The sequence below is a fragment of the Podarcis tiliguerta genome (genome assembly GCF_965153285.1).
Source record: "Podarcis tiliguerta genome assembly, chromosome: 6".
NCBI classification, from domain to species: Eukaryota; Metazoa; Chordata; class Lepidosauria; order Squamata; family Lacertidae; genus Podarcis; species Podarcis tiliguerta.
The window spans coordinates 43,297,726-43,310,843 of record NC_139539.1 but is presented as its reverse complement, the minus strand read 5'-3'; the positions used below and the strand labels follow the sequence as shown (position 1 = coordinate 43,310,843).

Sequence of the window (13,118 nt, the reverse complement as noted above, 5' to 3'; positions counted from 1 at the left end):
GCTCTTCCATTCGACGGCCGACTAAAAAGCTGGGTGTGCCCGCCTGCTCTTCTCCAATGGGCTCTCCTGTCCTAAACCACTCCCCTGCCCGAAGTATTTCTGCAGGGAGAGGAGGCGGGTTGCATTTCGGAGTTTCTGGGTCCGACTGCAAGGGACACCGATGGAGCCGTGGTTATCTGTTGGAGAAGGCGGCGCCGGTGGTGGTAGCGGTAGCGGCCGCCGGGCTTCCAAAGGGCCTGGATCCCATAGGATCCCTTGCAGGTACCTGTATAGAGAATGTGCAGGAAAGGGGTCGCTGGGCTCCTCGAGCTCCGTCCCGTCGTCCAGAGGCGCGCCAGGCCCCAAGTGCGCTCGGACGGCAGCGGCTCCCCAAAGCGGAATTTTCCCTCCGTCATGGTTGTTGGGCTGTATGCTTCCATATAGGTGGCTGGGACAGGAAGTCGGAATTGCAGGAAAGTGATTCAGCAGCACTGTTGTTTTGCTCGACAGCTGAGCGGCTTCTTCCCAGTGACTGGCAAACTTTGGCGACCTCGCTGCTAACTTGCATCTTCTTCCCCCAGCGACCGAGAACTTGTATCGCGCTTGCTTGCTTTGCAGCCCTCGGAGTTACGGAGACCTTTATCGGCATCGGGCAATCGGGTTGGGTTTGCACCCCCGTCGGAGAGGGGGGGTGGAGGAAAGATGGTGGGGGGGACTCTTCCCGGCCTTCCCGTAGTAGTATTGCTGCTACTTTCAGGGCGTGGCGGTGGCTGTAGTGTGGCCCGAAACAAAGCCGTGCACAACAACATGATCACGCCCTGCTTTTCGGCAGCAAAAACTTCGAGAGGGTCCCCTCCCCATTCGTCTTGTATGTAAAAGGATAGGGGAAAGCGCACGCGCGCGCGCCGTTACCGGGTGTATTTGCTTTTAAGTAAACCAAGCTAAGGAGTGGTATGTTTTGAATGGCTAGGTTCCTTGCGGCAGGGGGCGCTCGCAACTTTTCTGCAAGGAGCTTTCCAGGGCTGGTGCCTCTTAGCCAAAGGACTGAGAATTTCTAATAAACTTTCTAATAAACTTGAAAGGGGCTAGAGCAAAAGTCTTCCATAGCAAGGGCAGAGTCTGAAATAACACTCGGAACTTCATAGAGCAAGATTTGCTGGTTTTACAAACTCCAGTGCTGTTTATATACCGGTGAAGTTTTACTGGCTTGGGTCAATATATGGGAAACCTAGTTTCTCCTAGTAGCTTTAAAAAGAAATATATGCACCCCTAGTGGTTCTGCTGCTTTTAAATATGACTTGGTGTTGGGCAGTGCCTACTGAAGTGAGGGTCTACTAGGTGCAAATCACATGCCTCGTTTTTAGGTGGTTTATGGTTCCCTTCTTCAATTACCATGCACTCTGCCTGCTCACCCACTTTAGAGCGCTTTGCCCACTTCAAATGTCTCCACACAAAAGGGAGGGTACATTTGCTTTGTATACAAAAGTTCCCAGGTTCAATTCCTGGCATTTTCCATTAGGGCTGAGAAGTACCCCATGGAGAGCCACTGCTAGTCAGTGTAGACAAAACTTAATCTGCCCTTTATTCTCTTTTCCTTGCCCACCTAAAACATTAAAGCTTATTTTGAAAATGGCATCGATTCTATTTGTGCACAACTGTAAACTGTAGTCTGAAACAAACTGACTTGCCACAAGCGAACAGTAAGCTGGTGGTAACCCACCTGCCACACTGCTCTTTTCTGAGCTGGAGGAAAACAAACCACAGTTCTGGATTAGTGTTGTGTGAGAACCGGGGTTCATGGTTTGTGCTTCTTCAAACAAACTACAAGTACCGGTTCCTATCCTAAGCCAGCACTGTAGTTTGTTTGTTTCCAGTTTAGAAAAGAGTGGAAAGGAGCAGGTACCATTTAAGCTGCTGCAGCCAGCCCTCTGCTCATTCCTGTTGTTGTTGTTAAAATTTCTATACTGTACTGCCCTTCATCTGAAGAGCATAGGGTGGTTTACCATATAAAGTAAGCTGTAGTTGTTTCATACTGGCTTACGATTGTGTGCAGTCTAAGCCCATACAAGCTATTTGCTTAATGCCTTTGTTGGGTGTGAAGCTGAGATGCTATCCCTGTCCCGTCGTGTAGATATACAAAGTTATCATTGGAGGTTTGGTTTATCTGAGTGAATCTGGACACATTGCAAATGTGATTGTCTGAATATTGTAATGATTTCTTCCTGACCTTGGCCATACAGAGGAATTTCAAAGAATGCTGCCTGATTGTAGTCTGAGGATGGATGGGAGATAGTATGATGATGGCAGGAAATAATTCAACCTGCCAGGGGTGCCAAAAGGATTTTCTGGGCCCAGGACACTGTGTGTGGATTGGGCTCTATGCTCCTCTAGTGAAATATGACAAGTTTACACTACAATTTTATGTGCTTCGTGCCACATGCAAATTTCTGTCATCTTTTGCAGGGCCCCAAAATAAGTCTGGGATCACAAGCAAGTAGTCTTCGAAATTAGCTAGGCGGATTTTGCACCAGGCTGTCGATCACTTGCAACCAAGTGAAGATGCCTGGACTCCAGGAGGGCACCTGACATCTCCACCATCTGGGGGTGCATGCCTGGGGATCATTGAATCTGGACTGTTTTCACACACTAATACTACATCCTGTAGAATTCAGTTATATTTTATCTGCACAATCAGAATGAATTTCAAGAACCAAATACTTTTTCTGTGCAGAAGGAGCAGTGAGCCACATTTTGGTTAATTGTTGTAGCTTGTCTTCACTTGCACCACTCCACTGTCCTGCTCACAGTTGCGAAGAATATCCCTATGTTATGAATGGTCTGTGTCACCATTAAGAAAAAGAGGTAGGAATATGCCTATACAGTGGTACCTCGGGTTAAGAACTTAATTTGTTCTGGAGATCTGTTCTTAACCTGAAGCACCACTTTAGCTAATGGGGCCTCCTGCTGCTGCTGCACCACCACTGCACATTTTCTGTTCTCATCCTGAAGCAAAGTTCTTAACCTGAGGTACTATTTCTGGGTTAGCGGAGTCTGTAACCTGAAGCGTCTGTAACCTGAGGTACCACTGTATACAGGGTGGGTCATTAAAAAGAGGCCCCATGGATACAAAGCACACATGTTCCACGGGGCCTCTTTAAAAAGACTTACCCTGTATATATGTGGATTGCCCCTGGATCAAGTGACTTTTAAGTTCTCAATGTTCTTAACATAGATCAAGGTAGTTGTCTGAATTAGTCAGATGTTTAACTGATAAGTACAGTCCATCATTTGAAAAATAAGACTTTATTTTACCCCAAAGTGGCAACTAGACATTCCATTTTGGCACTGTAACCTTGGTTTACCTGTTGCTCGGTCCCAGCTCCTGCCAACCTAGCAGTTCGAAAGCACATCAAAGTGCAAGTAGATAAATAGGTACCACTCCAGCGGGAAGGTAAAAGCGTTTCCGTGCGCTGTTCTGGTTCGCCAGAAGCGGCTTAGTCATGCTGGCCACATGACCTGGAAGCTGTATGCTGGCTCCCTCGGCCAATAAAGCGAGATGAGCGCCGCAACCCCAGAGTCGGCCACGACTGGACCTAATGGTCAGGGGTCCCTTTACCTTTACCTAACCTTGGTTTAAGGAACCATTTGGCACCAAGCTTATATAACTGAGTGTCTAATGCTGTGAACAAGACACATCTGACAGTGTGAACAGACAATGCTTTCCCCCATAATTGTATTTTCATACTAGAGAAAGCTTAACCTGTTTAAATTCTGCCTGTCAGTGTTCTTAAAGACATAAGAACCATGCTCTCCCCCAATGGCAACTGATCAGTACATAATACATACTTTCTCTATGACAATGCCTATCCCTCTGCAATATAAATATGCTAAAGAAAGATTTAATGTTTACATACTTGGGGAAAATTTTGTATGAAATGAATCCTGAGTTAGGAAGAGAATGAGCTCAGTCTTTGCTGCTGCCTTTTGCTTTTGTGTGGACATGCTATTGCCCAGTCACAGCTACACTAAGATCCTGGATGTTACCATTATTTTCTCTAGGCGGCAATCAATTTCTCTGCCGGTTAAGAAGACAAAACAGCTTCAAAATGAAGCAGGAAGTTTCTTCAAAATGGCAATCCTTCTTCATTACATGAATTTCGAGAGAACTCCATAGAGTGACCTATCTATCCTGCCACCTAGAAAGTCCTAAAAATGGCTTCAAAATAAACAATTTTGAAACCATTTTGTATCTTCCCTTTGGCTTGTATGACTAAATTTCTCTAGTAGTCACCATTCACAGTTCTGACTTCACTTGTTGGCTGAAAATATTGATAGGTCGGGGAGCAAGGTCACATATCACACAAAGCTCTTGCTTTGAATGGTGCCAGCATATTTTGCTATCTGTCATTTGTTCTAAGGGGCTAAGGACTTTTTATCATTTCCTTTTCATCTCTTTGGGAAGTGTTTTGTTCAACCTGAGGCCAGAGCGGAAAGATTTTTGCATCTCCTATTTGGCATATTGATTTTACTGGGACTTTGGTCTCTTGGTCTCATTTAGGATTGAACTCTGATTCTTACTACAATTCTGCTTTTACTTCGTTTTCAGGAACTTTGCCCGTGGGACTTGCAGATGGGGTCAGAACTGCCGATTCTCCCATGATAGGAAGTCTACTCAGATCTGCAGATATTTCCAGAATGGGTTTTGTGATTATGGAGACCGCTGCAGGTAAGGGCTAGTTTTGTTTTCTTTTTGTGTTTTGTAAACAAACCCAAAACCACACTCTTCCTTCTTCCCGCTTCCTGCAAAAATCTGTTAGATTGAAGGTAGTAGAAGCTTTATGATGCAATATTTTTGGATGCATTAGAACTGGTTGTCCTAGTCTCAAAGTTAAGCCTTTAAGGAAAAATAAAATTCTGGGGAGGCTTAATAAGCTGTGAACTGCACAAAAAATGCAATAGGGAGAAGGAAATTTGACTCCGTGCTTATATTGCCCACCTGTAAATATTCTGATCACTTGGGTCCAGTGGAAAGTTTGAGGGGAGATGTTATTCTACCGTCTCTAGTCCTACAGACATTGACTTGACTAGATGTAGCAGAAGCCTATGGAAAAGACCAAACTAAGTCCTTGAGGATAGCACCATCAGTGGCATTATTGTAATTAGATGAGATTCAGAAACTTGGGCATAGACCTTATGCCCTCCTTGTAGGCTTGGTGATTTGGTAGATTTCTGGTCTGATACAATAAGGCAGTTTTATAAAAATGTTTTGGGATGGGTAGTAAAAGTAAAGTAAAAGCATATGGTTCGTTGGTTACGTTGAAGATGCTGTATATGAAGGTCCTTGCTGCATGATGGGTGGAGATTGTGGAAGTGGTGACTTTCCTGGGCCAACATTAGAAACAGGTGGAGCAGAATATCTAGAGTGGTAATGAAGTAGATGGACCAGCACCCTCATCTGGGCTTTAGTGGTCGGTTTCTGTCACTGCTAGCTGTTCAGAGAACAGGGCTCTCTCTGAACTCTTAATGAAACACCTCCCCTGTGATGATTTTACAGTAGCTGTCTACTGAGTTGGTCATGTCTCTCCTGACTGATACCTAAGCTGTATTAGACAAAGCTTTGGGGCTGCAAGGTGATGGTGATTTATATAGTTCCCCTAGGAACCTTATATTGGCTTCATAATGTAGAACTGGAGTGTGTAACTTCTAGCCTGCAGGCCTGAGAGGCCTCCCTTTTTGGCCTGCCTGTCCCATTTTTGGCTAAGCCACACTTATCTGACTTAATATATTACATCAAGTGTGAGTCAGGTACAGATGCGGCTGGATAAAAAGGGTGTGCCTTGATTTCCTTGTTGACATCAGGTAATTGACACATGGGCAGCCCCACCCACCTGCCAAACCTGACCTGTGCGGGAAATTGGGATCTAGTCCACTAACCAGATCCAGTTTTCCACCTCTTTGTAGGTGGAAGGGAAGAGGGCATAGATGGGTAAAATGCTCACCCTTGGATATTGCATTGCAGTCATTACTGCTAGACGTTCATAAAAAAATTTTCCCCTCATGTTCTTTTGAACTCTTCAGTGCTGTGGTTCCCAAATAATAAAATAAACTGCAAATATGTTTGCCTCAGCCCAGGGGAGGGGGAAGAATTGCCATCAAGAGGAGAATTGGAAAATAATGTATGGTAGAGAATACAGTGGAACCTTGGGTTGCGGATGTGATCTGTGCGGGAGGTACGTTCGCAACCTGCAGCGCCACGTCTGCACACGCAGGCACGTGACGCGATTCGGCGCTTATGCGCAAAGCGTGATTTAGTGCTTCTGCGCGAGCGCTGGAACCTGGAAGTAACCCATTCCAGTACTTCCGGATTTTGGTGCGTCCGTAACCTAAAAACGCGTAACCCGAAGCGTTTGTAATCCAAGGTATCACTGTATTGAAATTTTAAGTTCTCATACTTGTGTCTTGGTGTTTATGAGAAAAGCCTGATTGGAACAGCGGGGATAAGTTTGTTCAGTATTGGAAACAAAACCCTGCAACTATTTTGATAGAAGAGATATAAGAGGTTATGTAATAAAAAATGAATTGGCGGGGTCAGAGGAGAGCCCTCTTCCCATCCCCCCTGCTAACTGGGCAGTGAAGCACCTGCTTAAAAGGTGGCTTCTCCCTTGTATATGGTGTTTATTATCCCAGCATGGTATCCCTATCCCTCCCAGTGTCTGCTCCACGCTGGGGAAATCGAGTTCAGCTATATACCAAATTGCGCATAGAGTTCTAGTCATCCTGTCTTGCTGCTTGTGGAAGGCCAGCTGCTCCCTTGAATGTGTGTGTGTGAGGGGGAGATGTGTGTCTTATCTCAAAGGCAGCTATTCGCTGTTTGAGCAATGAGGTAATTTTTGTTTTTCTGGGCAAGAGGATACACTTTGTTCCTGTGCTGTGAATGAGTTGCTCCTGTGCTGTGAATGACACACTATTGGCATTCAATCTCTCAGCTACCAGCACGTCCTGGAAGCACCGCCCTTGAGCAGGTGTGGCTCAGAGGCTGCCTACCATGGACTGCGTGGATTGACTGTGAACCGCCGAGGCTCGGAGCCAGCTATCTTGCCAGAAGCTTCAGTGAGGAGTTGGGGAGCGGCCCGGCGTGGCTCAGAACCAGCTGTCTCGGGCATGGCACAGCTACAGATGAACTTTGGGAGCATGAGGATGTCATTTGAGGAGGAGGATGAAGATGATGATAAAGCCATCCCTTCCTGGCACCCTCCAAACTGGGCCCTCAGTAAAGAATTTGTTCCCAGGCAGGCTGCTTCAGGTAAGCCCCTGGAGAGGCTGGTTTTTGTGGGCTTGGGCTCTTGTTGCAGCCTTTGTTGTAGCTTCTGGGGATGGACCTTGTAGTGGGGCACATGAGCAAAACAGTTCTATTCCCTCGCTTCCCTATCTCCACCCTGCTTCTCACAATCTTTGTCATCTGACTGCTAACTCATAATTCTCTGTCAAGATGACTTTGTTATTAAGACACACACAATGGGATTTTGATTTGGCAATGTTCTAATGGAGTCGTGAAGGAATTTCCGCACACATGCCCCACAGTCTTGAGAAGTGCATCTGGGGTCCTTAAACCAATAGCCCAGTTACATTGAACATGCTTTTCTGTGAGAAGCTTCTGTTTGGATAGGGTGCCATTTTGAATGACTTTGTCCAGCCCCAGCCATGGAAGGGACCCAACACGACACGTTGGCTCATTCTCCAGTTCCTGTGCAGCTATAATGAAAGGCCTCTTGTTTGTGAGGTGGGGAAAGGGAGCCAGGTCACCATCAGTTGGTAACTCTGCATGGATGGAGACAGGAAGGGACTCTTCCAATGGCATCTTTTAAAGGCTATTCATTCCAGCTTTCCCCAACTGATTCTCCTTTTCTTCCTTACATGTTACATCTTTATCTCTTTTTAGAGAAGTGTTGGGGGAGATTGTAAGCTTATGATTCTAATGCTTGCGCGGGCCCTTGTATTTTTAGACACTTGATAGAATAATAGTTGGACTGGTGGCAGCAGCTTCCTAGTTAGCTGTTTCTCTGCTGCTCAGGTTCCACATCCCATGAAGAGAGACTTGACACCACTTCCCTGATGCCAGAAGAAGCATCAACCAAGGAGGCTGCTCCTGTTTCTGTGGTCTCCGAAGAGCCAAAGGTAGGTGGGATGCCTGCAAATGTAGAGTGATGAGAGTAGACACTGCCATTTCAATAAAAACCAGTGGGATTCTCCTGAGCTCTCTTAGACTGAGGGATTTTGGAATGCAGTTGGAGCAGGAAAGAAGTATTGGGAGATGTGAGGTGAGACAAGGAGAGGGGAGGGGTGCTTGAACCACACCCAGATTTTTAGCGTCTGCCAACCAGGTGACCTCCTGATGCTCTGGATTACAACTCTTATCAGCTCCAGCAGATTAGTGAAGGCTGTCATTATCATCACCCATAAACCTCTTGTGGTGAGCTTCCAAGAAACAGGTTGCACAACCACAGGAATTTATAACTTCAAGCTTTTGAAATGAGATTGATTAATAGGAAATCAGGTTTAGGCATGTGTGGTGGTGTTGCACCCAGCTGTGTGGAACCAGTGCAGATTTTAGGTGGATGAACTTCAGAGAAGCTGGAGTGTCGTGGAGAAGGCTTCCAGGACCTGTTTTAGAAAGTACAGTGGTACCTCTAGTTACGAACTTAATTCGTTCCGGAGGTGCTTTCTTAACCTGAAACTGTTCTTAGCTAGAGGCGTGCTTTCGCCAATGGGGCATCTTGCTGCCGCTGTGCCGCCGGCACACAATTTCCGTTCTCATTCTGAGGCAAAGTTCTCAACTCGAGGTAACTCTTCCAAGTTAGCGGAGTTTGTAATCTGAAGTGTTTGTAACTCGAGGTACCACTGTATTCTCCAACTGTTGTGTTCCTTTCCCAGGCAGTCGGTGGTTCAGAAGCGGCAGAAGCTGCTGCTTCTGCAGAGGTGCAGAAGAGTGAGGATGTGGTGTGTGGAATCTGCATGGACAAAATCTCTCAGAAGACCTTGCCTCAGGAGCGTTTGTTTGGCATTCTTCCTAACTGCTCCCATGCCTACTGCGTGACCTGCATCCGAAAGTGGAGGAAAAGCCGGGACTTTCACAATGCGGTGATTAAGTAAGTGCTTCATGGCCCAATTGCTTGCCTTGTGCTTGTGTCTTCTGGCAGGTTGCTGTCTGAAGTGTGTAGACTGGGTATTGGCAACCTTTGGCCGGGGATCTCCCACAATTGGGGCCCCAGCTGTTTTTGGACTACAACTCCCATCATCCCCAGCTACCAGGACCAGTGGTCAGGGATTATGGGAGTTGTTCTGCAAAAGCAGCAAGAGGCCCAAGTTTGGGAAAGCCTGCTTTGACCCATCAGATACCGACAAACAACAGCCATCATCATCGCTGTCCATTGGCCATGCTTGCTGGGACTTGTAGCTTTAACCCCCTTTGTGAAGGCACTTTTTATCAAGAAGGTTTCTGGCTCTGCTGTTCTGGACCGCACACCCCCAGGAAGTTGCTGTTAGGCTTCCATGTTGCTAAGCGTTCTGATGTTAGTGCAGTTGGGTTAGAGCGTGGTGCTAATAATGCAAAGGTTGCAGGTTTGATCTCCGTACAGGACTGCTGCATATTCTTGCATTGCAAGGGGATGGACAAGATAGCCGGGACCACATAACGCTGGTCCTGAGAGATCTGCATTGGCTCCCAGTACGTTTCCGAGCACAATTCAAAGTGTTGGTGCTGACCTTTAAAGCCCTAAACGTCCTCAGTCCTGTATACCTGAAGGAGCGTCTCCACCCCCATCGTTCAGCCCGGACATTGAGACCCAGCGCCGAGGGTCTTCTGGCGGTTCCCTCATTGCGAGAAGTGAGGTTACAGGGAACCAGACAGAGGGCCTTCTCAGTAGTGGCTCCCACCCTGTGGAACACCCTCCCTTCAGATGTGAAGGAAATAAGCAGCTATCCTATCTTTAAAAGACATCTGAAGGCAGCTCTGTTCAGGGAAGTTTTTAATATTTAATGCTGTACTGTTTTTAATATTTGATTGGGAGCCGCCCAGAGTGGCTGCGGAAACTCAGCCAGATGGGCGGGGTATAAATAATTATTATTATTATAGAAGATGAACCTCATGGCCCCTTCCAACTCTACAATTCTTTGATTCTATGATACGCAGATTGCCTTGGGCCAGAAGCAGAGTGATTGCCCTTCTAGGGTTTGCCTGGGTATATTATATCCTCTCTATGTGCATTCCTCAGGGGCTGCCCAGAGTGCAGAGTCACTTCAACTTATTTCATCCCCAACCAATACTGGGTTTCTGATTCAGAAGAGAAAGAAAAACTGATTGAGAATTTCAAGGCACGAACCAGGTAAGCAGCTAGGTCACTTCAGCAAAAAAAGGTCACTAAATATGTCTAATGCTGTTGAAGCATCTAGGTCTCCGATCTTGAAACCATTGTCAATAACTCCGAGAATGCCAGGCTGCTGACTGGCTTCATAGGATGAAACTGATGTTCTCATTGTGGTCATTTGCTTAAGAGCCAAATAGGAATTAGACTGGCTTGATTAAGGGTGGAATAACTTAATCCGTGTGCATACACTCTGGTGTTCCCTTCATGGTTAAGTATGCCTTGCTGCAATGCCCATGATTCTGCCTGCACACCCAGCTCTCAGCTCCAAAGCTATCCTCAGTTCTGGGTGGATGTTGATGTGCAGCAGCCTTCCCCAGCTGGGTGCCCTTGAGTTGCTTTGGACTACAGCCTCCAAAGCTGTGCTGACTAGGGGTGGAGGAACCTAGCTAAGTAAGTCTGATCTACAATATTTATTCAGATTTCTGAAAAGACTCGCGCCTCTTGTGGCCTAATTTCATGATTTTTCTTCCCCTAGCAAAATAAGGTGCAAATTCTTTGTCAGAAGCAATGGTCACTGCCCCTTTAAATCAGAGTGCATCTACCTGCATGAGCTGCCTGGAGGTCGGCTCCCGGCTGCAAAGCCGCAACAGAGGCCTGAACGGCGGAGACGGAGGACCGTTGTAAGTAACAAATTCCTTGATGCGGTCATGATATGGCAAGCCATTATAAGCTAGTCATTGAGAGGTAGGGTGTCCTTCCAAAGATATTCTGCTTCCCAAAGCCTCCATATTTAGGATCCCTGTGGGATGCAACATGAAAATGCACACACTGCCTTGAGAGGCAACTGCCTCGGTAGTCGCTGGTCCAGCCCTAGGCATTTCTGTTCATCAAGCTTTGTTTTCTGGGGGTTGAAGATGACAGCAGCAGGCTAAGTCGGTGGTTCTCAATTGGCACACATTGCTTGCCGACCCCCATCTTCCTTCCCCTATGGTATCCCTCTTGACTAGGGTTTCCCAAATGTGGGTCTCCAGTTGTTTTGGAACTGCAGCTCCCACCATCCCTTCAATAAGCCCCATGTAATCCTTTCTCCTCCCACTTCCACCAGCTCTCTCAGATGCCACACATATGTCTCTCCCGCCTGTCGACGCGTACATCTCATACAAACAGACAGCTCTTTGCCTCCCCTCAGTCCCCTTCAAGAGCCCCCCCTTAATCCTGCTGTGCCCAATTCCACCAGGCCTGTTTTAGCAACAGCACAGATTATGGGGGCTCACAGCGTATCTGCAGCCTTGACTCAGACCAGGTTTGTTGCAGCTGCTGCCCTTCCTTCCTTCCCTCTCCTTCCTTCATGCCTGTTCCCCAGAGTGCCGCCATTGCTGCAGGTTGGTGGTGGCATTCATGAAGGAGATAGACTTTCTCCCCTTCATTCTCCTCTCTGCTGCCAGTGGTGGTAGCATGGGAACGCCTGGCTGGCTGCTTCCCCCACCTTCAGGGGTTCAGGGCTCCTCAGGCGTTGCCTTGCAATGTTGTGTGTGTGCATGTGCATTCAATTGCCAGCATGACGGCGGATAGGTACAAATTTAGTATATAGAGACATGATTCCTTTAGCTTTTCTAGTGAAATGTGTCTATGCATTCCCTGTTCCGTGACAGATCAGTGGTGTGATTTCATCCAAAAGCCTTCTTTCTTGTGTCCATATTGCAGGCCTTTAACCCATCTCCATCTGACAGCTCGGATGAAGATGATGACGATATGTACTTCATCCAGTGGGCTCTGACTGTTGCACTGTTGCAGAGGGAGAGGGACTTTGACTATTCAGACTTTCTCATTTGGGATTCGAGTGATTCTTCCGACTAGATGATGACGGTGATGACGACATCATTGGAGGCTGCGGGAACAATCTTACTGACATGTGAAGCTGTGGCTTGGGGAGAATGGGTGGGGAAAGAAGGGATCTTGATCAGTTGAATGGTTGTCTGGGGGGGCTTCTTAGTTGTCTGGCGGGTCTTCATTGCATTTTGCCTGGAATCCGTAAGCTGGGAGAACATAGTGCAAGGACCTGTTTTATGTTGGGAAGGCCTCCTGATTCCACAGGGCAAGATAATGGCTGTCACCACTGTTGGCATACGGTATCTTAACACGTCACCCAAGTGCACTGCCATTCTCCTATCCCTTGCTTGGCTATATCTTCACGTTCCTTTCCCCCGTCCTCAACATTTTATCACATCCTGGGCTTCCCAGCATTGGGATCCATGAAGACCCTCCCAGCTGTATTTCTTCTAGGAGGGTGCCAGGTTCTGCTAGTGCTCAGGAAGTCTGTGTATACTGGAACACTGAGTTTTCAGGTGTGTTCATGGTGCTGCTAGTTGTTTCCTCAGGAAGGCAGGCTTGCTGAGCAGTGCTATTATCTGCAGCAGGCAGCACCTGCATCTTGCTTTTTGTCTAGCAGTGCTATCGGGTATCTATCGTAGGCTTACGGAGGAGGGGTGTAACATAGGGTAGTGTGAACTAAATCTTGAATTTTTATTGATGCAGTGATCAATTTAGTATTGGAGGCTTAGAACTCGGTGATTTAAACCCTTAGGATCTGGGATCATTAAGCCCCCTGAATGTATTTTTAATCCTAGAAGGATCGGGAGAGAGTATCAAATAAAATGAGCTTTAAAAATGTAGCCATGCAAAGTCTCTTTTTCTACCCCTCTGTTAACTTTTTCCTGTTAACTTGTTAAAACGCGTTGTAGTGTATGAACACAAATATATTCAGTTTTTTTCTAT

The 13,118-nt window shown here is 46.8% G+C and overlaps 1 protein-coding gene across 1 annotated transcript; it reads left to right on the top strand.

Moving 5' to 3' along the window:
• The first annotated feature begins 21 nt into the window (after positions 1–21).
• On the top strand, positions 22–13,015 carry LOC310679900 (uncharacterized protein). The gene is made up of 8 exons (XM_083445837.1): positions 22–261; positions 4,586–4,705; positions 6,966–7,282; positions 8,051–8,154; positions 8,911–9,125; positions 10,251–10,361; positions 10,879–11,023; positions 12,048–13,015. Exons 1-8 carry the CDS (start codon positions 161–163, stop codon positions 12,198–12,200), a joined length of 1,266 nt encoding a protein of 421 aa, XP_083301963.1. The 5' UTR covers positions 22–160; the 3' UTR covers positions 12,201–13,015.
• Positions 13,016–13,118: the final 103 nt, after the last annotated feature.

Coding starts and splice junctions, on each gene's coding strand:
- LOC310679900 (XM_083445837.1), top strand. CDS start 161: ATGGAGCCGTGGTTATCTGTTGGAGAAGGCGGCGCCGGTGGTGGTAGC. Junction 262..4,585: donor TCCCATAGGATCCCTTGCAG/GTACCTGTATAG, acceptor CTTCGTTTTCAG/GAACTTTGCCCGTGGGACTT. Junction 4,706..6,965: donor GATTATGGAGACCGCTGCAG/GTAAGGGCTAGT, acceptor TCAATCTCTCAG/CTACCAGCACGTCCTGGAAG.